Raw genomic sequence first — 25,750 nt, forward strand, 5'->3', positions numbered from 1 at the left:
ACTCAGCAAAGACCTCAAAGCCCAAGACAAGAGAAGGTCGCCACCGAGAGACATGGCGGCGGCGGCGGCGGCGGCTGATAAGTCCCCGGAGGAGCTCCTATGCGCGGCGGCGTCGGCAGGCAACAAGGATGATATTTCTGAGCTCATCTCCTCTGGCGCTGACCCCACCTACTTCGACGCTTCCGGCATGACGCCACTCATGCACGCGGCCACCGGTGGCCACGCCGCCGCCACGCGGCTCCTCCTCGACGCCGGTGCGCCCTGGAACGCACTCTCCCCTTCGGGTCTCTCCGCGGGCGACCTTACCTCCGACCCACCCACGTACGACCTCCTCCTCGACCACGCCCTGCGGTCCGAGCTCATCCTCGGCACCGTCGCCCGCCGCCAAGCGAACTCCTCCGATGGGGTCCCGGCCGAGAGCTACCTGGACTCGAGGGTGTCGTTCAGCGAGGACCGGGTGATGGATGCGGACAGCAAGGCGGTGATGATGGAGTGGGAGCGTCCGCTGATGGAGGCGCACGCGCGGGCGGTGTGCTCCGGCGGCGGCGGCAAGGTGCTCAACGTGGGCTTCGGGATGGGGCTCGTGGACCAGGCGATACAGAGGTACGAGCCCGAGGAGCACACCATCATCGAGGCCCACCCGGAGGTGTACGCCCGGATGCTCAAGCTAGGGTGGGGCGAGAAGAAGAACGTCAGGATCCTCTTCGGCCGGTGGCAAGATGTGCTCCCACAGCTCGGCTCTTATGACGGTAATAACAAAATCACTCATCATTTTTTAAGTACAGTGCTGTCATTTTGAGCTTTGAAGCATTGCCTTGCTTGCTTGTTTTGGGGATAGATGCCAGTCCGCGAAATGTTGATGTGTATCATGTCCTTTGCCCTTGCTCACAGTAATTCATAACAATTTTAATGCTGTTTGTCCGAGTGAAAGTTAGATGTCACTAGCTTTTCAGGAGTTCTAGTTGGGAAGAGAGTATTGTGTAGTTGTTCTAAGGCGAAGCTACAACTTGATATAGTTTATGTGGAATTTTCTTGAGAGGAGCGATTTGGGTTTGTTGAGAAAGTAAGCACAATAGTGCTATAGATCGTATAAACTAAAACAAACACAGATAACAAAGATCCCTGATAAAAGAAAGTTACTTCAAGTATCTTTCCAATTCCGGTCTTTGCATCTCCTTTCCCCCAAGCCCCCAAAGAAGAATTTTTTCTATTATTAAATCGTCACAAATTTTTGTATTGTTAAATGTTTCACTTTTACCAATCTTAAGAATTGCACAGAGCACCTGCCTTGCTCAAAATATAAATGTTCAAAGGTATAATCTACTACTTCCTCTGTCCATAAAAGGAAGTCTTATATTTGTCTAAAGTTGGATGCATGTAGACACTATTTAGTGTATAGATACATTCAAATTTAGACAAATTCGATACATCCTTTTATGAACGGAGGGAGTACTTGATAGTATTTCTATGGACTTTCTCTTTTTGATTGATGCTCACAAAAGAATGACAAGTGTTGGAGATGCCAGGTCCTTTTTTTTAAAATTGAGGAGCTCGCAGTTCCCGATTTCATTAACATTAGGTCAGTTGGTGTAAACCTCCATCTTATGGTTTCTAGAAGTAGAGCATGTATCTAGATGGTCTGTTGCTAAGCTGTATGGTACATCTTCTCGGGTGCTCCATCCATTTCAAAATGGGCTGAATATTGAATCCCCAGTTTTTTTACTTTGACCATGAAACTCTTGTTCATCATTTTGTTAATAGGTAAGAAAACACAATCTTAAGAATGTGTTTGTATGTGAATCCGATTGTATCAACTTTGTGTGACAGAACACACGCATTGTTGGATTATTTGTTGGTCAAAGAATTAGACAGCCAAAATTACGTCTTACATTTGAAACTGGGGGAGTACTTATCCTGATAGAACTAAATCGTTCATTGTACAAGAAGGCCTATCTGCATTAAATATTTTTGCAATACCATGTAAAGGGTATATTATATATTGTATATAGTGCTCGTGCTTGGTTTGGCATTAGAACAAAATGCGATTTGCAAGTATATTGTATATGGTGGAAACTTCTGTCTAAAGATTATAAAGTAAAAGTAAGTCAATGCATGTAACTCTTCACCTTATGGTTGCTAGAAGTGGAGCATTTGTCTAGAATTGTAGATGTTCTGTTGTTAAATGTATAAATGACTGTATGGTACATCTTCCCGAGTACTCCATCCATTTCCAAATGTGGGCTGAATTTTGAATCTGCAATTTTTTTTTACTTTGACCATCAAATCCTTGCACGATATTTTGTAGGTAAAAAATACATCATAAGAAAGTGTGTTTGAATATCATTACGATTGTATCGATTTTGTGTAACAGAACACACATTTTTTGATTAATTGTTGGTCAAAGAATTGGACAACCAAATATATGTCTTGCATTCTGTAACTGAGGGAGTACTTATCTTGATGGAACTAAACTATTCGTGGCACAAGAACCCCTATCTGCGTTGAACGATTTTACAATACCATGTATAAAGAGTAATTATTATTTTCTCTAATTTGTTGTTACTGAATAAAATTACTGCAACAAAATTAGTGTTATAATGGAACCTTGTTATAATACTTTAGTTTGTTAGTCATAATGAGAAGTATTTGGGAATTTTTTTTTAGTTAAACCTGTTGAAAGTGGTGATTTTGGATCTTATGGTTGCTTGCAAGAGAAGTATCCACCAGGATGACGTGGAAGAATCTTTCTACACTTTATCTTTGCGTACTTCCTTTTTCACCAGAGGAAGTAGTAGTTGTTGTCAATCCTAGTACTTCCAATTATCCGTTCAGTTGTTTGGAGTGTTGAATATTTAATGGAATTAAATATTAGTGTGAGATAATTCAAACCACGGTCGCTATATTTCCTGATAACTTGCTCAATTGTGAGCACTAAACTTAAATATTTTTTATTTCTTTAAAGTCAAGTTTTGGATATGTCAAACTATGTGTTGTTTGTCCTTTTACCTACACACACTCAGCTTTCATTCCTTTATCTTTTGACATAATCAAAGGAATATTGACAAAGCAATCTGTAAGGAACTGAAAATTGGTTTTTGGTACGTATGAGGGAGGAAAGTATTATCCGACAAACCAACTAAATAGCAACCTCTCTTTGGTTTGTTCAACTAGAGTCTCTCAGCATTTCATTGTCACCAACAAGTATGAATCTGCGCAGAGAAAGGAATATTCCAATCAGAGATCTTGCTCATTCACAAGATGTTGATTCCATGTTTGGCAAAGCAAATAAACTTTCCAAACAATATTTTAGTTAGACTGTGCGACTCTTTGCTTGCACTGTGTGAAGACATGTTCTCATTCAAGCTTCGGTCTGAAGATTATAAAGTAACTCAATGCATGTAAACATCCATCTTATGGTTTCTAGAAGTAGAGCATGTATCTAGATGGTCTGTTGCTAAGCTGTATGGTACATCCTCCCTGGTACTCCATCCATTTCAAAATGTGGGCTGCATTTTGAATCTTCAATTTTTTTACTTTGACCGTGAAATCCTTGTGCAATATTTTTAGGTAAAAAATATGTCATCAGAAAGTGTGTTTGAATATCAATACGACTGTATCGATTTTGTGTAACAGAACACACATTTTTGGATTAATTGTTGGTCAAAGAATTGGACAGCCAAAAATATGTCTTGCATTTAACTGAGGGAGTACTTGTCCTGATAATTAAATTATTTGTGGCACAAGAAGCCCTATCTGTGTTGAATGATTTTACAGTACTGTGTAAAGAGTAATTATTATTTTCTCTACTTTGTTGTTACTGAATAAAATTACTGCAACGAAATTAGTGTTATAATGGAACCTTGCTATAATACTTTAGTTTGTTAGTCATAATGAGAAGTATCTGGGAAGTGTTTTTTTAGTTAAACCTGTTGAAAGTGGTGATTTTGGATCTTATGGTTGCTTGCAAGAGAAGTATCTACCAAGATGACGGGGAAGCATCTTTCTGCACTTTGTCTTCGCGTACTTCCTTTTTCACCAGAGGAAGTTGTTGTGGTTGTCAATCATAGTATTTGCCAATTATCTGTTCAGTTGATTTGAGTGTTGAATATGTAATGGAATTAAATATTAGTGTGAGATAATTCAAACCATGGTCGCTATATTTCCTGATAACTTGCTCAATTGTGAGCACTAAACTTAAATATTTTTATGTCCTAAAAGTCAAGTGTTGGATATGTCAAACCATGTGTTGTTTGTCCATTTACCTACACACACTCAGCTTTCATTCCTTTATCTTTTGACATAATCAAAGGAATATTGACAAAGCAATCTGTAAGGAACTGAAAATTGGTGTTTGGTACGTATGAGGGAGGAAAGTATTATCCGACAAACCAACTAGATAGCAACCTCTCTCTGGTTTGTCCAACTAGAGTCTCTCAGCATTTCATTGTCACTAACAAGTATGAATCTGCGCAGAGAATGGAATATTCCAATCAGAGATCTTGCTCATTCACAGTCCATGATGTTGATTCCATGTTTGGCAAAGCAAATAAACTTTCCAAACAATATTTTAGTTAGCCTTATTTTATGTTTTACTCGATTGTGTAATAAACCTGCAAACCTAGAAAATTGTTGTTGCTGATTATGGTAGAAATAAATTGTTCACGGCACGAGTAAGCCCTGTCCACTTAAATAGTTTTGCAATACCATGTAAAGAGTAAATATGTTCTCTACTTTCTTGCTGCATATAAAATTACTAAAACAAAATTAGTGCCAGAATAACCTTGTTTTAGCACTCCAGTTTCATAGTATCAGAGTTGGTCATTATGAGCTATTCATGGTCGCCACCAAGTATTAGGAAAATATGCATGTGGTGTATATTTTAGGTACATCAACCCTGTTGAAAGTTGTTGATTTGGATCTTATGTTTCCTTGCTAGAGAAGTATCTATCAGGATGGTGTGGATGCATCTTTTATACACCATCTTTTCATAATTCCCTTTTCATCAGCGTAAGTATCTATATGGTGAAGGTTGTGAATCATACTTGCCAACTATATGTTCAGTGATTTGAGTATTAGTGCGAGACAATTCAAACCATGGTTGCTGTATTTTGTGGATAACATGCTGAACTGTGAGCACTAGAAGTAACGACTTTATCTCTGTAAAATCCAGTGTTGAATATGTCAAATCATGTGTTGTTTGCCTTTTTTATCTACACACACTGAGCTTTCATTCCTTTATCTTTTGACATAATCAAAGGAATAGCAAGAAAGGAACATGTAAGCAACTGAAAAAGGGTGTTCGGTATGAGGGAGGAGAGTATTATCCGACGAACCAACTAGATAGCAACCTCTCTCTGGTTTGTCCAACTAGAGTCTCTCAGCATTTCATGGTCACTAACAAGTATGAATCTGCGCAAAGGAATATTCTAATCAGTTATCTTGCTCATTGACACACTGCAAGCTGTTGATTCCATGTTTGATGAAGTATTAGACTTTGGAAACAATATTTTAGTTAACCGTATTTTAAAATTGCTTGCTGAATCCTCTTAACGGGCATCTTTTTTGGTGTGTGCAGGTATATTCTTCGACACCTACGGAGAATACTACGAGGACATGAGGGAGTTCCACGACCATCTCCCCAAGCTGCTGAAGCCCGACGGGGTCTACTCCTACTTCAACGGCCTGTGTGGCGACAACGCCTTCTTCCACGTGGTGTACTGCCAGCTGGTGGCGCTGGAGCTGGCGAGCCTGGGGTACTCGACGCAGTTCATCCCTCTCCCTGTGAAGGACTGCCTCTCGGAGCAGGTGTGGGAGGGCGTGAGGCAGAAGTACTGGCAACTGGACACGTACCATCTCCCGGTCTGCCAGGCAGAATCGGAACCGGAGTAGAATCCCTGTCCTGAGATACAGACAACATTTCATTAGCTGAAACTTTTCTTTTTAGTCCCATGAAAACTTTGCGTTTCTAACGGTGATATTTCCATGTATGGTTCAGAGGTTGCAATCCCTAGTGCTGACCAACGATAGTGCTGGTGGTAGCGTCAGTTATCGCACTGACGCTTCCGGATGGATGATCAAGCCAGGATGACAGGATGTCATGGTCTTGAAACATTCTTCACTTGCAGTTACAGCATGTGCGGTTGGTGCGGTGCGAGCAGCCACGTGGCATCTGATATTGGTGAAGCGAATATGAGCCACGAAACGTTCTTCGCTCGCAGCTGAAGCAATAATTCTTCCGAAGTTGCAGGCGACATTTCAGTGAAACAACACCCATGGAAACTTTGTGGTCTGAGCAGGGGATGGTTTATGCTTGTGGGCCGTGGGCGACGGAAGAAATACGCATGGAAACACTGTGTTTCTGACGGTGATCTTTGGATGTGTGGCTCGCAAGTTGCAGTGCGTGGCGCTGACCAGCGATAGATACTATTGCTTGTCTGCTACAAGCATCAGTTTGCGCATGGACGCTTACAGGTGAAGTTAGGATGGGATGTCGTCGTCCTGGAGCATTCTTGGCTAGCAGTCTAGCACGCAGCGTTCGAATTGGTAGACGAATATGGGCCAAGCATCGGCGGTGTTTTTTTCCATGTTCGGAGCTGGGAACGCGGGCTTTTCCAACGTTCTGGACGCGAGTTTCCCGCGGCAGTAACGACCTGCTTGCCAGCCAAGTAATCAGTCAGTCAGTATACTGCTCCTGTGCACAGTCTACCGGGCGCCTACAGTTCCATGGACTTTCGAGTCGCTGCCGTGTGCGCGGGCACAAACACGGCCACCGGACCGGATAGCGACTTAGAGTTTTTTTTTACAATCAATACCATCATATATATATATTCATAGTAACAAATAGTACATAATGGAGATACATGAACTGACTCCAACGATTACAAAATAAAATCCAAAAGATAGTAACAAATTTTTGAGGTCTTCAAATTCTTTCTTCTTCCAGGACACAATCTTGTACTCTTTTGAAGGCAGCCAAAGATAGATAACAAACCATAAACCTGTAGATATTGACAAAAGTTCTCCCATGATTTTTTGAGCCGCAATGCCAAGGTTGCGTGCACGCACGTAATCATTAAAGCAATCATTCAACATCGGCAAGAGTACCAACACCAGTATGTCAGGGAATAACAACCGACTAGCTTTGTCATCGTTGATGGAGAGCCGAGAGTATTAATCACCATTGGATAGCGACTTAAAGTTAGATCATATCTAGTCGTGTCTCCAAGACTTTTCTCTCTTTTTTTACGAAAAAAACCCGACAGATCTATTGATAATCATCAACGGAGTGCAAAGAGCTCTAAAAGTAAAATAAATTACAAATAGATTTTTCAACCACCTAGCGAAGACTACAAGCACTAGAGCGAGTCGAAGTCGTGTTGCCTTGCTCGCCACTCCCTCATAGAGCCAGGCAAAGTTTATCGTATTAGAGCTTGTTGTAGTAGATATACGTGAAGTCGTCGTGCTAATGCCTCGAAGGACTAGCACACCAGAACGACAACCGTCGTCAAAGATGAGAACCATAGATCGAAAGAGCCATACTTGAAACAACACCAACTAACACGAAAACTGATCGGATCTTAGGAGATCCGGCGGAAAGACGACTCCACACGCCCTCCTCTGGCGCTAGGCGCACTGCCAGAACGGGGATAGAGCGGAGAGGACCTTATTCTGACTTCAGGATGTAACCGTCGTCTCACCATCTTGAAGAAGACACTACAAATACCTAAAAGAAAGAACTGAAACCTCCCGCCGGCGAGAGGCCATGGTCCACCGCACCTCCAAGGGCTCAAGGTCAATGAAGACAAGGCGGACCGCGACATCACCGGGGAGGCGGATGAAACCCTAGATTGTTTTTTTTTCCTGGAAAGCCTCCTCTCTCTCTCTTTCTCTCTCTCTCTCTCTCTCTTATATACATACCGGATCGTGTTTCCAAGACTTTTCTAAAAGCTATGGGAGGCGAAAACACACCTAGCAGCGGCCTTCTTGATACGATTTGCGTTTGGTGCGGTCCAAAAAACCAATCTTGCGTCCCTAGGAGAACCCCGACCTAGAAAGGTTGCCTAGGGCGCCACAGTGTGACACACAAGTAGCGACGAGGTAAGTTAGCCTTGTGAGTGGCACACCTGAAATTTATTTCACATTCCGTTTTCTTCTCTCCACCCATTTTATTTCTCCCGTCTTTCGTTTCTCTCGCCCGCCTCATTCCCTTTGTGCCCATCTCGCAGGCGCGCACTGTTTGCTGCCGGAATGCTACGGAAGTCGCTGAAGCCGAAGGCGGCGAGGCCCTGTACCGAGCCACGCGCGAGGCTGGCGCCGAAGGAGAAGACACCGGAGCACCCCTCATTTGCATTTGATTCATGTGTCATTGTGAATATGTGTGGTCGAACTTGGCGGCTCTCTGGTGGTAGGTACTTTAAATTATGGCCAAGACTATGTGCATTTTGATTTCAAATTGATAAAATTTTGAAATTCCTATCGTGTGCTATTTCTTTAATAAAAATTCCTTTAATCTACCAGTAATCATCAATAGCAGTACACACAAATCCAATCGTGACTAAAGATCTCTTTTGCCTGCCGTGTGCACCGGCACGCATGGCACAATCGACCTCAGCGACTTTTTCATGTGAAAACTTCCTTCTCCCTATGGTGTGGTCCAAACGGGCTCTTTCCGTTGGTTCGTTCGTTCGTTGAAGGCCACCCCCAAGTGCCTTTCGTTTTCCTGTTGTGCTGAAACTTTGGCCATGACCAAGAGGCAGAGAACATGTGTGCCGCGCCGCTCCCGTTCACCGAACGCAGCGACGGATCGACCGACCGCAGTCCGATTCCGTGGGCGGAAACTGTTGTCATACGCCTTGGAACTGTTCCGTCTCACGTGTTACTGTGTACTACGCCCATCCAAGACCGATCACAGTGAGCGTGTACGGCGTACGCTGGGACCATGCCACCTTCCCGTCGTCGCCGAGGCGCTCGATCGTGTTGCCCGGTCTCCTTTGCACCGACGTCCATGGCCGATGTGGTTCCCGTCCAGGTCCATTGATCCACCGAGGAACCGGAGCTGTGGACCCGCCGATGGCCGGCCGTTTGCTTCTTCTCGTGCCGTTCCGAACACTCGCTGTGACGTTGCCGTCCTTGCTCGCTTTTTCTTCTCGAACGATCGGCAGCTGCTGCATCGGGCTCCGCCACGTCAATAAAGAACTGCCCCCACTACCCGCGCGCCTATCAGTTCAAGGCCGCTTAAAAGTCAGCTTATCATCACAGGCTCACAGCTATCCCGCAATCTAAGCTACTACTAGGAGCACTCCACACACTCTTGGAGACAGAGCACGTAAAAGCTAGGGGAGTGGGAGCTCAAATTTTCCGGTAAAAGACGGTTAGTACAAGTTACATACCCCCTTGTTTCCGTGCGGCATCTCACCATATATCTGCACAGACCTGCTTTCTCGCCCACCGTTCTTTCCAGTGCATTCCGTCGTAACCACGTTTGTTCTGTAGCTGGCCGGCCGGCCGGTTCCTCTTCAATGCGCCACCACCGGCCGTTTCCGTCGCCATCGATCCAAGGCTTCGATCATACACCTTCATCGTCGACATGCAACCACGTCGCACCGTAGTCGACACCGCGCCACGTCTCCGTTGCGTGCGCTACCTGGTCTCCGACCAGCGATGGAAACTCGAAAAGATCTAGGGCCAGACTGCCGTGCACCGCTCTTGCAGTAGTAGTGACATGGATTACGATAAGACTACTCATAGTGTCACAGTGGGAGTACTCCCTCTGTCTCAGTTTAATAGTTTTCTTCGTATCTTTAGGTCGCTAGTTTAATCTACATAATATAATTTAAATTATATAATGCAAAATTATATTATTAAAAAATAGAACATCTAAACTGTTTAATAATATAATTTTTATAACATATAATTAGTGCTAACTTCATCAAATTTACATCTAGAGGTACGCGCACGCCTAATACTGTGAGAGAGGAGTAGTAACATCACACATCTCAACGCATTTTGCTCTCTAGATGCAACTTTGCATGTGGTCTTACTTCCCCTGGCCCTCCTTAATCCCCCCTCATCTCTACTCACTTCTAATTAACACAACTATACTTCAATTTGAAATAAGTTGTACATAAAAAAGTGCATCGAGTAGGTGATTCTATTCTGACTATCAGTTTCGAGTTTTGTTTGCTATAGATCTCCAATTTCATGTTCTTGTTTGAAGCGTTTTTTACCGAATTTCATCAAGTTTATAGCACACAGTTCGCTCTTTCAAAACCCCTTTGACGAGTAGCTTCGCCTCGCCGTTCCGCACAATTCTTGTGTTCTAAATTTTACGTTTCGATGGAAATATATCTGGAGCTCACTAGTATAATGTAATTTGTGTACATGTGTGCGGGGTTGTATGGTGGTCTTTCTGCGTGCCATTGATGTCTACGGGAGCTTCTATTCTTGTAGACATTGTTGGGCCTCCAAGAGCAGAGGTTTGTAGAACAGCAGCAAGTTTCCCTTAAGTGGATCACCCAAGGTTTATCGATCTCAGGGAGGAAGAGGTCAAAGATATCCCTCTCATGCAACCCCGCAACCACAAAGCAAGAAGTCTCTTGTGTCCCCAACACACCTAATAGGTGCACTAGTTCGGCGAAGAGATAGTGAAATACAGGTGGTATGAATAAGTAGTAGCAACGGCACCGGAAAAGTGCTTTGCCCGGGACGAGTAAACAAGCAGTAGTAATGCAGCGGTAGTAACACGAGTAAAACAAGTAAACAAGCAGCGATAGCGATATTTAGGAACAAGGCCTAGGGATTACACTTTCACTAGTGGACACTCTCAACATTGATCACATAACGGAATAGATAAATGCATACTCTACACTTTTGTTGGATGATGAACACATTGCGTAGGATTACACGAACCCTCAATGCCGGAGTTAACAAGCTCCACAATAATGCTCATATTTTAGTAACCTTTAGTGTAAGATAGATCAAAAGACTAAACCAAGTACTAACATAGCATATACACTGTCACCTTCATGCATATGTAGGAGGAATAGATCACATCAATATTATCATAGCAATAGTTAACTTCGCAATCTACAAGAGATCATGATCATAGCATAAACCAAGTACTAACACGGTGCACACACTGGCACCTTTGCACACGTGCAGGAGGAATAAAACTACTTTAATAACATTGCTAGAGTAGCACATAGATAAATTGTGATACAAACACATTGCAATCATAAAGAGATATAAATAAGCACCTCACTATGCCATTCAACGAGTGAGTAAGTATTCTGTGAAATATAGCCTAAGAGACCCACACGGTGCACACACTGTCACCTTTACACACGTGGGACAAGGAGTCTCCGGAGATCACATAAGTAAAACTCACTTGACTAGCATAATGACATCTAGATTACAAGCATCATCATATGAATCTCAATCATGTAAGGCAGCTCATGAGATTATTGTATTGAAGTACATAGGAGAGAGATGAACCACATAGCTACCGGTACAGCCCCGAGCCTCGATGGAGAACTACTCCCTCCTCATGGGAGCAGCAGCGGTGATGAAGATGGCGGTGGAGATGGCAGCGGTGTCGATGGAGAAGCCTTCCGGGGGCACTTCCCCGCTCCGGCAGGGTTCCGGAACAGAGACTCCTGTCCCCCAGATCTTGGCTTCGCGATGGCGGCGGCTCTGGAAGGTTTTCCGTATCGTGGTTTTTCGTATCAGGGTTTTCGCGACGGAGGCTTTATATAGGCGAAGAGGCGGCGTAGGAGGGTCGAAGGGGTGGCCACACCATATGGCGGCGCGGCCAGGGCCTGGGCCGCGCCGGCCTATGGTCTGGGGGCCCAGTGCCCCCCTCCGGTCCTTCCCGGGTGTTCCGGATGCTTCCGGTGAAAATAGGAACCCGGGTCTTGATTTCGTCCGATTCCGAGAATATTTCGTTACTAGGATTTCGAAACCAAAAACAGCAGAAAACAGAACTCGGCACTTCGGCATCTTGTTAATAGGTTAGTTCCGGAAAATGCACGAATATGACATAAAGTGTGCATAAAACATGTAGGTATCATCAATAATATGGCATAGAACATAAGAAATTATCGATACGTCGGAGACGTATCAAGCATCCCTAAGCTTAGTTCTGCTCGTCCCGAGCAGGTAAAACGATAACAAAGATAATTTCTGAAGTGATATGCCATCATAACCTTGATCATACTATTTGTAAACATATGTAATGAATGCAGTGATCAAAACAATGGTAATGACATGAGTAAACAAGTGAATCATAAAGCAAAGACTTTTCATGAATAGTACTTCAAGACAAGCATCAATAAGTCTTGCATAAGAGTTAACTCATAAAGCAATAATTTAAAGTAAAGGCATTGAAGCAACACAATGGAAGATTAAGTTTCAGCGGTTGCTTTCAACTTGTAACATGCATATCTCATGGACAATTGTCAACATAGAGTAATATAACAAGTGCAATATGCAAGTATGTAGGAATCAATGGACAGTTCACACAAGTGTTTGCTTCTTGAGGTGGAGAGAAATAGGTGAACTGACTCAACATAAAAGTAAAAAGAATGGTCCTTCAAAGAGGAAAGCATCGATTGCTATATTTGTGCTAGAGCTTTGGTTTTGAAAACATAAAGAGAGCATAAAAGTAAAATTTTGAGAGGTGTTTGTTGTTGTCAACGAATGGTAGTGGGCACTCTAACTACCTCATCAACCAGACTTTCAAGAGCGGCTCCCATGAAGGACGTTATCTCTACCAGCAAGGTAGATCATCCCTCTTCTCTTTTGTTTACACATGTACTTTAGTTTAGTTTTTCTTTATTTATGGATGACACTCCTCCCAACCTTTTGTTTACACAAGACATGGCTAACCGAATCCTCGGGTGCCTTCCAACATTCACATACCATGGAGGAGTGTCTATTTGTAAAATTAAGTTGCTTACTGATGAATCAGAGCAAAACATGCGAAGAGAATTATCAATGAAAGTTAATTAATTGGGGCTGGGAACCCCATTGCCAGCTCTTTTTGCAAAATTATTGGATAAGCGGATGTGCCACTAGTCCATTGTGAAAGTCAGTCAAAAGTAAATGACAAGATCGAAAGATAAAACACCACATACTTCCTCATGAGCTATAAAACATTGACACAAATAAGAGGTGATAAATTTTGAATTATTTAAAGGTAGCACTCAAGCAATTTACTTTGGAATGGCAGAGAAATACCATGTAGTAGGTAGGTATGGTGGACACAAATGGCATAGTGGTTGGCTCAAGGATTTTGGATGCATGAGAAGTATTCCCTCTCGATACAAGGTTTAGGCTAGCAAGGTTATTTGAAACAAACACAAGGATGAACTGGTGCAGCAAAACTCACATAAAATACATATTGTAAACATTATAAGACTCTACACCGTCTTCCTTGTTGTTCAAACTCAATACTAGAAATTATCTAGACTTTAGAGAGACCAATTATGCAAACCAAATTTTAGCAAGCTCTATGTATTTCTTCATTAATAGGTGCAAAGTATATGATGCAAGAGCTTAAACATGAGCACAACAATTGCCAAGTATCAAATTATTCAAGACATTCTACCAATTACTACATGTAGCATTTTCCGTTTCCAACCATATAAAAATGAACGAAGCAGTTTTAACCTTCACCATGAACACTAAAAGATAAAGCGAAGAACACATGTGTTCATATGAACCAGCGGAGCGTGTCTCTCTCCCACACAAGCATTTATTCAAACAAAAACAAAAACAAAAGCACACAGACGCTCCAAGTAAAGTACATAAGATGTGGCCGAATAAAAATATAGTTTCAAGAGAAGGAACCCGATAATTTGTCGATGAAGAAGGGGATGCCTTGGGCATCCCCAAGCTTAGACGCTTGAGTCTTCTTAGAATATGCAGGGGTGAACCACCGGGCATCCCCAAGCTTAGAGTTTTCACTCTTCTTGATCATAGTATATCATCCTCCTCTCTTGATCCTTGAAAACTTCCTCCACACCAAACTCGAAACAACTCATTAGAGGGTTAGTGCATAATAAAAATTCACATGTTCAGAGGTGACACAATCATTCTTAACACTTCTGGACATTGCATAAAGCTACTGGACATTAATGGATCAAAGAAATTCATCCAACATAGCAAAAGAGGCAATGCGAAATAAAAGACAGAATCTGTCAAAACAGAATAGTCCGTAAAGATGGATTTTATTAGGCCACCAGACTTGCTCAAATGAAAATGCCCAAATTGAATGAAAGTTGCGTACATATCTGAGGATCACTCACGTAAATTGGCATAATTTTCTGAGTTACCTACAGATAATTAGACCCAGATTCCTGACAGCAAAGAAATCTGGAACTGCGCAGTAATCCAAATCTAGTACTTACTTTACTATCAAAGACTTTACTTGGCACAACAAAACATAAAACTAAGATAAGGAGAGGTTGCTACAGTAGTAAACAACTTCCAAGACTCAAATATAAAACAAAGTGCTGTAGTAAAATAACACATGGGTTATCTCCCAAGAAGTTCTTTCTTTTTAGCCATTAAGATGGGCTCAGCAGTTTTAATGATGCACTCGCAAGAAATAGTATTTGAAGCAAAAGAGAGAATCAAGAGGCAAATTCAAAACACATTTAAGTCTAACATGCTTCCTATGCATGGGAATCTTGTAAATAAACAAATTCATGAAGAGCAAAGTAACAAGCATAGAAAGATAAAACAAGTATAACTTCAAAAATTTCAGCACATAGAGAGGTGTTTTAGTAACATGAAAATTTCTACAACCATATTTTCCTCTCTCATAATAACTTTCAGTAGCAACATGAGCAAACTCAACAATATAACTATCACATAAAGTATTCTTATCATGAGTCTCATGCATAAAATTATTACTCTCCACATAAGCATAATCAATTTTATTAGTTGTAGTGGGAGCAAATTCAACAAAGTAGCTATCATTATTATTCTCATCAAGTGTAGGAGGCATAGTATAATCACAACAAAATTTACTCTCCATAGTAGGTTGTACCAAAAGACCACTATTATAATCATCATAAATAGGAGGCAAAGTATCATCAAAGAAAATTTTCTCCTCAATGCTTGGGGGACTAAAAAGATCATGAAAACCAGCCTTCCCCAAGCTTAGAATTTTCTATATTATTATCAACAATGGTGTTCAAAGCGTTCATACTAATATTACTACCAAGCATGCAAATAAGATTTCATAGGTTTTTTAATTTTCGCATCAAACAATCCATGTTTTAAATCAGGAAATAGAATAAGAAGCTCATTGTTGTCCATTATGCCAAACTAGTGTAAACAAGAAACAAAAAGATGCAATTGCAGGATCTAAAGGAAATAGCTTCGAGCACAAACACAATGGCGCCGTAAAAGTATCGTTACCCGAGACCGGAGTATGAGTGCCTTTTACCTTTCCTCCCCGGCAACGGCGCCGTAAAAGTGCTTGATGTCTACGGGAGCTTCTATTCTTGTAGACAGTGTTGGGCCTCCAAGAGCAGAGGTTTGTAGAACAGCAAGCAAGTTTCCCTTAAGTGGATCACCCAAGGTTTATCGATCTCGGGGAGGAAGAGGTCAAAGATATCCCTCTCATGCAACCCCGCAACCACAAAGCAAGAAGTCTCTTGTGTCCCCAACACACCTAATAGGTGCACTAGTTCGGCGAAGAGATAGTGAAATACAGGTGGTATGAATAAGTAGTAGCAACAAGCACCGAAAAGTGCTTTGCCCAGGACAATAAACAAGCAGTAGTAATGCAGCAAGTAGTAACACAAGAAAACAAGTAAACAAGCAGCGATAGCAGTATTTAGGAACAAGGCCTAGGGATTACACTTTCACTAGTGGACACTCTCAACATTGATCACATAACAGAATAGATAAATGCATACTCTACACTTTTGTTGGATGATGAACACATTGCGTAGGATTACACGAACCCTCAATGCCGGAGTTAACAAGCTCCACAATAATGCTCATATTTTAGTAACCTTTAGTGTAAGATAGATCAAAAGACCCACACGGTGCACACACTGTCACCTTTACACACGTGGGACAAGGAGTCTCCGGAGATCACATAAGTAAAACTCACTTGACTAGCATAATGACATCTAGATTACAAGCATCATCATATGAATCTCAATCATGTAAGGCAGCTCATGAGATTATTGTATTGAAGTACATAGGAGAGAGATGAACCACATAGCTACCGGTACAGCCCCGAGCCTCGATGGAGAACTACTCCCTCCTCATGGGAGCAGCAGCGGTGATGAAGATGGCGGTGGAGATGGCAGCGGTGTCGATGGAGAAGCCTTCCGGGGCACTTCCCCGCTCCGGCAGGTGCCGTAACGGAGACTCCCGTCCCCCGCATCTTGGCTTCGCGATGGCGGCGGCTCCGGAAGGTTTTCCGTATCGTGGTTTTTCGTATCGTGGTTTTCGCGACGGAGGCTTTATATAGGCGAAGATGCGGCGCAGAGGGTCGAAGGGGTGGCCACACCATATGGCGGCGCGGCCAAGGCCCGGGCCGCGCCGGCCTATGGTCCGGGGGCCCGGTGCCCCACCTCCGGTCCTTCCCGGGTGTTCCGGATGCTTCCGGTGAAAATAGGAACCCGGGTCTTGATTTCGTCCGATTCCGAGAATATTTCGTTACTAGGATTTCTGAAACCAAAAACAGCAGAAAACAACAACTGGCACTTCGGCATCTTGTTAATAGGTTAGTTCCAGAAAATGCACGAATATGACATAAAGTGTGCATAAAACATGTAGGTATCATCAATAATATGGCGTAGAAGATAAGAAATTATCGATACGTCGGAGACGTATCAGCCATCATGGTAGGCCTTGTGCGTGGCTTCGTATACGGCAACGTGGTGATGATTGTGGTTGTGAGAGGTGTCTTACATATAGGCAGTGTAACTGCCTTGGCCACCGTTTGCGACAGTGGCATGGTGGTCTTTTCATGCACCGGCCTGGTGTTGGTTGTGGTAGTGAGTGGTGTCTTGTACGTGGTTTGGGTGCTCGTGCATGTGCCCATTTTTGTGGTGATCCACTCGTTGCGCTAGCGGCGCTTGCTGGACCTCCCATTGTGGTAGGTGGTCGGCATGCTTCCTTCCGACCCGCAATGTGTGCTCACTGCCGACCTGCAAACCTTGCGCACCTTTTCAAGACCAAATTCGACACCGCCGACGAGGTGTGGCGGGTGCAGCGAAAGGCGGCGAGCATGCTGACACACCTCATGGCGAGCTCGTTGGTGAAACTAATGCATTGGCGGCTACTCCTAGTGCTGGCCATCGTCATTTAGTTCAAGCGCGGTGGTGTGAGGTAAGCTCGTCATGTAAACAAGTGATGAGACTCAACTTGAGTAGAGACAATCAAACAAATGGAACCAAATACTACATAACATGATTTTTGAGTCGCACGATCATGCCTCCTAGCGTCTATCCTGGGAGCCCTTAAAAACCTGTGACCTACCAATCGCGTCCTTAGAGCATCTCCAGCCGTCTCCCTGACGAGGCCTCCAGCAGCCTTTTTTCGCGCCCCCGGTTCCTCGTTTTTCTTCAGATTTGGCCTTAATCCATCCGGAGAGCCCAGGCCATCCCCCGCTTCCCGAGGCCCGGTCGGGGACTCCGGACGAAACAAAAACACGCGAAACGTCGAGCGGGCCCGCGGTGTCGGTGACAGAAAGGGTAGTTCCTCCATTTATTTCGTCTTCACTCCAAAATGCGCCGCATAGAACCATTTTCCCCGCCGAATTTCGGAGGAGCTACCGCCATTCCCCCATAGTTGCAGCTCCTCCTCTTCCCTTCCACCACCATGCCGCTGAAGAAGATCGCCGCCGAAGGCGAGGAAGCCACGGGCGCCAAAAGAGAGGTTGACAGGATGGACAAACGCAAGGTAGGCGGAGGATGTGGAGCGACGGCGGAACGAAACTCGCGGCAGGGCGGAGAGGGAGAAGAAGCTCGCGGCGAAGAGGGCGGCAGCGGCAGCGGACGAACAGGCGAGGCTGGTCTCCATGAACTTTTCCCAGCCGCGCGTTGGCCAATTCCCCGGGCCATGGCCGATCCAAGGTACGATCGGCTCTCCTTCCACCTTCTCGTCGGCGTCACCGGCCATGTTCCAGGACACCTACATCGCCGGCTGATACGTCTCCGACGTATCGATAATTTCTTATGTTCCATGCCACATTATTGATGATATCTACATGTTTTATACACATTATATGTCGTATTTATGCATTTTCCGGCACTAACCTATTAACGAGATGCCGAAGAGCCGCTTGTCGTTTTCGCTGTTTTTGGTTTCAGAAATCCTAGTAAGGAAATATTCTCGGAATTGGACGAAATCAACGCCTGTGGGCCTATTTTGCCACGAAGCTTCCAGAAGACCGAAGAGAAGACGAAGTGGGGCCACGGGGCGCCGCCACCCTAGGGCGGCGCGGCCAGCATAGGGCCCGCGCGGCCCTGCTGTGTGGGGCCCTCGTGATCCTTCCGAGGCTGCCCTTCCGCCCACTTAAAGCCTCCGTCGCGAAACCCCCAGTACCGAGAGCCACGATACGGAAAACCTTCCAGAGACGCCGCCGCCGCCAACCCCATCTCGGGGGATTCAGGAGATCGCCTCCGGCACCCCGCCGGAGAGGGGAATCATCTCCCGGAGGACTCTTCACCGCCATGGTCGCCTCCGGAGTGATGAGTGAGTAGTTCACCCCTGGACTATGGGTCCATAGCAGTAGCTAGATGGTCGTCTTCTCCTCATGTGCTTCATTGTCGGATCTTGTGAGCTGCCTAACATGATCAAGATCATCTATCCGTAATTCTATATGTTGTGTTTGTCGGGATCCGATGGATAGAGAATACTATGTTATGTTGATTATCAATCTATTACCTATGTGTTGTTTATGATCTTGCATGCTCTCCGTTATTAGTAGAGGCTCTAGCCAAGTTTTTACTCTTAACTCCAAGAGGGAGTATTTATGCTCGATAGTGGGTTCATGCCTCCATTAAATCTGGGACAGTGACAGAAAGTTCTAAGGTTGTGGATGTGCTGTTGCTACTAGGGATAAAACATTGATGCTATGTCCGAGGATGTAGTTATTGATTACATTACGCACCATACTTAATGCAATTGTCTGTTGTTTGCAACTTAATACTGGAAGGTGTTCGGATGATAACCTGAAGGTGGACTTTTTAGGCATAGATGCATGCTGGATAGCGGTCTATGTACTTTGTCGTAATGCCCAATTAAATCTCACTATACTCATCATATCATGTGTGTGCATGGTCATGCCCTCTCTATTTGTCAATTGCCCGACTGTAATTTGTTCACCCAACATGCTATTTATCTTATGGGAGAGACACCTCTAGTGAACTGTGGACCCCGGTCCATTCTTTTACATTGAATACAATCTATCGCAATACTTGTTCTACTCGTTTTCCGCAAACAATCATCATCCACACTATACATCTAATCCTTTGTTACAAGCAAGTCGGTGAGATTGACAACCTCACTGTTTCGTTGGGGCAAAGTACTTTGGTTGTGTTGTGCAGGTTCCACGTTGGCGCCGGAATCCCTGGTGTTGCGCCGCACTACATCCCGCTGCCATCAACCTTCAACGTGCTTCTTGGCTCCTCCTGGTTCGATAAACCTTGGTTTCTTTCTGAGGGAAAACTTGCTGTTGTACGCATCACTCCTTCCTCTTGGGGTTCCCAACGGACATGTGCTTTACACGCCATCACCGGCATGACAAGGTTTACGCCGTCGCCGCTGGAGTACGACGGTGCGATGTACGAGGGCATCTCGCCTGCCCTGCGCCGTGGGTCGCTCTCCTTCTCCAACCCCGGGATGCCGTCGCCGAATGACGGAGTGATGCACGAGATGATCACGTCGGGCTCCATGGTTGCCGCGTCGAGCCTGGGTTTCTTCACACAAAAGGAGGCAAGGGCGACGGAAGCCGTCACGTCGTGGGGTGTCGTCGACAATCAGAACGACGGTCTTGGAGACGGCACCCAAGACGTCGACGAAGAAGATGAGCAAGCCGACCTCGACCAGAACATCGACGAAGAAGACGCGCCTGAACCCACGGCGGCGGCAAAGGGAAGAAAGAAAAGGAAGAAGAACTCACCGCCAGCCGAGCCGCGGATAATATGGACGGGCAAAGAAGAGGAGTGCCTCGCCGAAGCTTGGAAGACCGTTTCCATGAACGACATCACTATGAGACGTATTGGCAGCGTGTCAAGTTGGCGTTCGACGAGCTCAAAATTGTCGATCCATACTGATGGCGTGTATTTCACACGTTCGTTGGGCAACCCCAAGAGGAAGGTATGATGCGCACAGCAGCAAGTTTTCCCTCAGAAAGAAACCAAGGTTTATCGAACCAGGAGGAGCCAAGAAGCACGTTGAAGGTTGATGGCGGCGGGATGTAGTGCGGCGCAACACCGGAGATTCCGGCGCCAACGTGGAACCCGCACAACACAATCAAAGTACTTTGCCCCAACGAAACAGTTGAGGTTGTCAATCTCACCGGCTTGCCGTAACAAAGGATTAACCGTATTGTGTGGAAGATGATTGTTTGCAGAGAAAACAGAAAAACAAGTATTGCAGCAGATTTGTATTTCAAGTATTAAAAGAATGGACCGGGGTCCACAGCTCACTAGAGGTGTCTCTCCCATAAGATAAAAGCATGTTGGGTGAACAAATTACAGTCGGGCAATTGACAAATAGAGAGGGCATAACAATGCACATACATGTCATGATAAGTATAGTGAGATTTAATTGGGCATTACGACAAAGTACATAGACCGCCATCCAACCGCATCTATGCCTAAAAAGTCCACCTTCAGAGTTATCGTCCGAACCCCTTCCAGCATTAAGTTGCAAAGCAACAGTACAATTGCATTAAGTATGGTGCGTAATGTAATCAACAACTACATCCTCGGACATAGCGCCAATGTTTTATCCCTAGTGGCAACAAGACAACGACAACCTTAGAACTTTCTGTCACTCGTCCCGTGTGTCAATGCAGGCATGAACCCACTATCGAGCATAAATACTCCCTCTTGGAGTTAAGAGCAAAAACTTGGCCAGAGCCTCTACTAATAACGGAGAGCATGCAAGATCATAAACAACACATGTAATAACTTGATAATTAACATAACATGGTATTCTCTATCCATCGGATCCCGACAAACACAACATAGAGTATTACAGATAGATGATCTTGATCATGTTAGGCAGCTCACAAGATCCAACAATGAAGCACAATGAGGAGAAGACAACCATCTAGCTACTGCTATGGACCCATAGTCCAGGGGTGAACTACTCACTCATCACTCCGGAGGCGACCATGGCGGTGTAGAGTCCTCCGGGAGATGAATCCCCTCTCCGGTAGGGTGCCGGAGGAGATCTCCGTAATCCCCCGAGATGGGATTGGCGGCGGCGGCGTCTCGCAAGGTTTTCCGTATCGTGGTTTTTCGCATCGTGGGTTTCGCGATGGAGGCTTTAAGTAGGCGGAAGGGCAGAGTCGGGGGCCGACGAGGGGCCCACACCACAGGGCGGCGCGGGCCCCCTTGGCCGCGCCGCCTTGTGGTTTGGCCACCTCGTGGCCCCACTTCGTATGCTCTTCGGTCTTCCGGAAGGTTCGTGGCAAAATAGGCCCCCGGGTCTTCGTTTCGTCCAATTCCGAGAATATTTCGTTACTAGGATTTCGAAACCAAAAACAGCAGAAAACAACAACCGGCACTTCGGCATCTTGTTAATAGGTTAGTTCCGTAAAATGCACGAATATGACATAAAGTGTGCATAAAACATGTAGGTATCATCAATAATATGGCATAGAACATAAGAAATTATCGATACGTCTGAGACGTATCAAGCATCCCCAAGCTTAGTTCTCGCTCGTCCCGAGCAGTGTAAAACGATAACAAAGATAATTTCTGAAGTGACATGCCATCATAACCTTGATCATACTATTTGTAAACATATGTAGTGGATGCAGCGATCAAACAATGGTAATGACATGAGTAAACAAGTGAATCATAAAGCAAAGACTTTTCATGAATAGAACTTCAAGACAAGCATTAATAAGTCTTGCATAAGAGTTAACTCATAAAGCAATAAATCAAAGTAAAGGTATTGAAGCAACACAAAGGAAGATTAAGTTTCAGCGGTTGCTTTCAACTTGTAACATGTATATCTCATGGATAATTGTCAACATAGAGTAATATAACAAGTACAATATGCAAGTATGTAGGAATCAATGCACAGCTCACACAAGTGTTTGCTTCTTGAGGTGGAGAGAGATAGGTGAACCGACTCAACATAAAAGTAAAGAGAATGGTCCTTCAAAGAGGAAAGCATCGATTGCTATATTTGTGCTAGAGCTTTTATTTTGAAAACATGAAACAATTTTGTCAACGGTAGTAATAAAGCATATGAGTTATGAAAGTTATATCTTACAAGTTGCAAGTCTCATGCATAGTATACTAATAGTGCCCGCACCTTGTCCTAATTATCTTGGACTACCGGATCTTTGCAATGCACATGTTTTAACCAAGTGTCACAATGGGGTACCTCCATGCCGCCTGTACAAAGGTCTAAGGAGAAAGCTCGCATTTTGGATTTCTCGCTTTTGATTATTCTCAACTTAGACATCCATACCGGGACAACATGAACAACAGTATAATGGACTCCTCTTTAATGCATAAGCATGTGGCAACAATTATTATTCTCATATGAGATTGAGGATATATGTCCAAAACTGAAACTTCCACCATGATTCATGGCTTTAGTTAGCGGCCCAATGTTCTTCTCTAACAATATGCATGATCCAACCATTAAGGTGGTAGATCTCTCTTACTTCAGACAAGACGTACATGCATAGCAACTCACATGATATTCAACAAAGGATAGTTGATGGCGTCCCTGTAAGCATGGTTATCGCACAACAAGCAACTTAATAAGAGATAAAGTGCATAAGTACATATTCAATACCACAATAGTTTTTAAGCTATTTGTCCCATGAGCTATATATTGCAAAGGTGAATGATGGAATTTTAAAGGTAGCACTAAAGCAATTTACTTTGGAATGGCGGATAAATACCATGTAGTAGGTAGGTATGGTGGACACAAATGGCATAGTGGTTGGCTCAAGGATTTTGGATGCATGAGAAGTATTCCCTCTCGATACAAGGTTTAGGCTAGCAAGGTTATTTGAAACAAACACAAGGATGAACGGTGCAGCAAAACTCACATAAAAGACATATTGTAAACATTATAAGACTCTACACCGTCTTCCTTGTTATTCAAAACTCAATACTAGATGTTATCTAGACTCTAGAGAAACCAAATATGCAAACCAAATTAGCAAGCTCTAAGTATTTCTTCATTAATGGGTGCAAAGTATATGATGCAAGAGCTTAAACATGAGCACAACAATTGCCAAGTATCAAATTATCCAAGACATTTTAGAGTTACTACATGTAGCATTTTCCAATTCCAACCATATAACAATTTAACGAAGATGAAACTTCGCCATGAATACTATGAGTAGGGCCTAAGGACATACTTGTCCATATGCTACAGCGGAGCGTGTCTCTCTCCCATAAAGTGAATGCTAGGATCCATTTTATTCAAACAAAACAAAAACAAAAACAAACCGATGCTCCAAGCAAAGTGCATAAGATGTGACGGAATAAAAATATAGTTTCGGGGAGGAACCCGATAATGTTGTCGATGAAGAAGGGGATGCCTTGGGCATCCCCAAGCTTAGACGCTTGAGTCTTCTTAGAATATGCAGGGGTGAACCACCGGGGCATCCCCAAGCTTAGAGCTTTCACTCTCCTTGATCATATTGCATCATACTCCTCTCTTGATCCTTGAAAACTTCCTCCACACCAAACTCGAAACAACTCATTAGAGGGTTAGTGCATAATAAAAATTCACATGTTCAGAGTTGACACAATCATTCTTAACACTTCTGGACATTGCATAAAGCTACTGGACATTAATGGATCAAAGAAATTCATCCAACATAGCGAAAGAGGCAATGCGAAATAAAAGGCAGAATCTGTCAAAACAGAACAGTCCGTAAAGATGGATTTTATTAGGCCACCAGACTTGCTCAAATGAAAATGCTCAAATTGAATGAAAGTTGCGTACATATCTGAGGATCATGCACGTAAATTGGCTTAATTTTCTGAGCTACCTACAGAGAGGTAGACCCAGATTCGTGACAGCAAAGAAATCTGGAACCTTGCAGTAATCCAAATCTAGTACTTACTTTTCTATCAAAGACTTTACTTGGCACAACAAAACTCAAAACTAAAATAAGGAGAGGTTGCTACAGTAGTAAACAACTTCCAAGACTCAAATATAAAACAAAGTACTATAGTAAAATAACACATGGGTTATCTCCCAAGAAGTTCTTTCTTTATAGCCGTTAAGAGTGGCTCAGCAGTTTTAATGATGCACTCGCAAGAAATAGTAGTTGAAGCAAAAGAGAGCATCAAGAGGCAAATTCAAAACAAATTTAAGTCTAACATGCTTCCTATGCATAGGAATCTTGTAAATAAACAAGTTCATGAAGAGCAAAGTAACAAGCATAGGAAGATAAAACAAGTGTAGCTTCAAAAATTTCAGCACATAGAGAGGTGTTTTAGTAACATGAAAATTTCTACAACCATATTTTCCTCTCTCATAATAATTTTCAGTAGCATCATGAGCAAACTCAACAATGTAACTATCACATAAAGCATTCTTATGATGAGTCTCATGCATAAAATTATTACTCTCCACGTAAGCATAATCAATTTTATTAGTTGTAGTGGGAGCAAATTCAACAAAGGGACTATCATCATATATAGGAGGCATATTGTAATCATAAAAGAAAATTTTCTCCTCAATGCTTGGGGGACTAAAAAGATCATGCTCATCAGAGCCAGCTTCCCCAAGCTTAGAATTTTCCATAGCATTAGCAACAATGGTGTTCAAAGCATCCATAGTAATAACATTCCCATTAGCATGCATATAAAGTTCCATGGGTTTTTTAATTCTCTCTTCAAACACATCATGTCCTAATTCAAGATAAAGTTCATAAAGATCTCTCATATTTTTGTTGTTTTCCATTATGCTTAACTAGTGAAATAAAAACATGCATGATATTAAGTAAAGTAAAACAAGTAACTAATTTTTTTGTGTTTTTGATATAGTGCAGCAAACAAAGTAGTAAATAAAATAAAGCAAGACAAAAACAAAGTAAAGAGGTTGGGAAGTGGAGACTCCCCTTGCAGCGTGTCTTGATCTCCCCAGCAACGGCGCCGTAAAAGAACTTGATGGCGTGTATTTCACACGTTCGTTGGGCAACCCCAAGAGGAAGGTATGATGCGCACAGCAGCAAGTTTTCCCTCGAAAGAAACCAAGGTTTATCGAACCAGGAGGAGCCAAGAAGCACGTTGAAGGTTGATGGCGGCGGGATGTAGTGCGGCGCAACACCGGAGATTCCGGCGCCAACGTGGAACCCGCACAACACAACCAAAGTACTTTGCCCCAACGAAACAGTGAGGTTGTCAATCTCACCGGCTTGCTGTAACAAAGGATTAACCGTATTGTGTGGAAGATGATTGTTTGCAGAGAAAACAGAAAAACAAGTATTGCAGCAGATTTGTATTTCAATATTAAAAGAATGGACCGGGGTCCACAGTTCACTAGAGGTGTCTCTCCC

General features: G+C 43.5%; 1 protein-coding gene across 1 annotated transcript; it reads left to right on the forward strand.

The window, feature by feature from the left end:
* The first annotated feature begins 19 nt into the window (after positions 1–19).
* LOC124700614 (protein arginine N-methyltransferase 2) lies at positions 20–5,934 on the forward strand. Its single transcript, XM_047232707.1, has 2 exons — positions 20–749; positions 5,576–5,934. The coding sequence occupies exons 1-2, from the start codon at positions 53–55 to the stop codon at positions 5,887–5,889; spliced, it is 1,011 nt and encodes a 336-aa protein (XP_047088663.1). The 5' UTR covers positions 20–52; the 3' UTR covers positions 5,890–5,934.
* Positions 5,935–25,750: the final 19,816 nt, after the last annotated feature.

The sequence above is a fragment of the Lolium rigidum genome, chromosome 3 (genome assembly GCF_022539505.1).
Source record: "Lolium rigidum isolate FL_2022 chromosome 3, APGP_CSIRO_Lrig_0.1, whole genome shotgun sequence".
In the NCBI taxonomy this organism is placed as follows: domain Eukaryota; kingdom Viridiplantae; phylum Streptophyta; class Magnoliopsida; order Poales; family Poaceae; genus Lolium; species Lolium rigidum.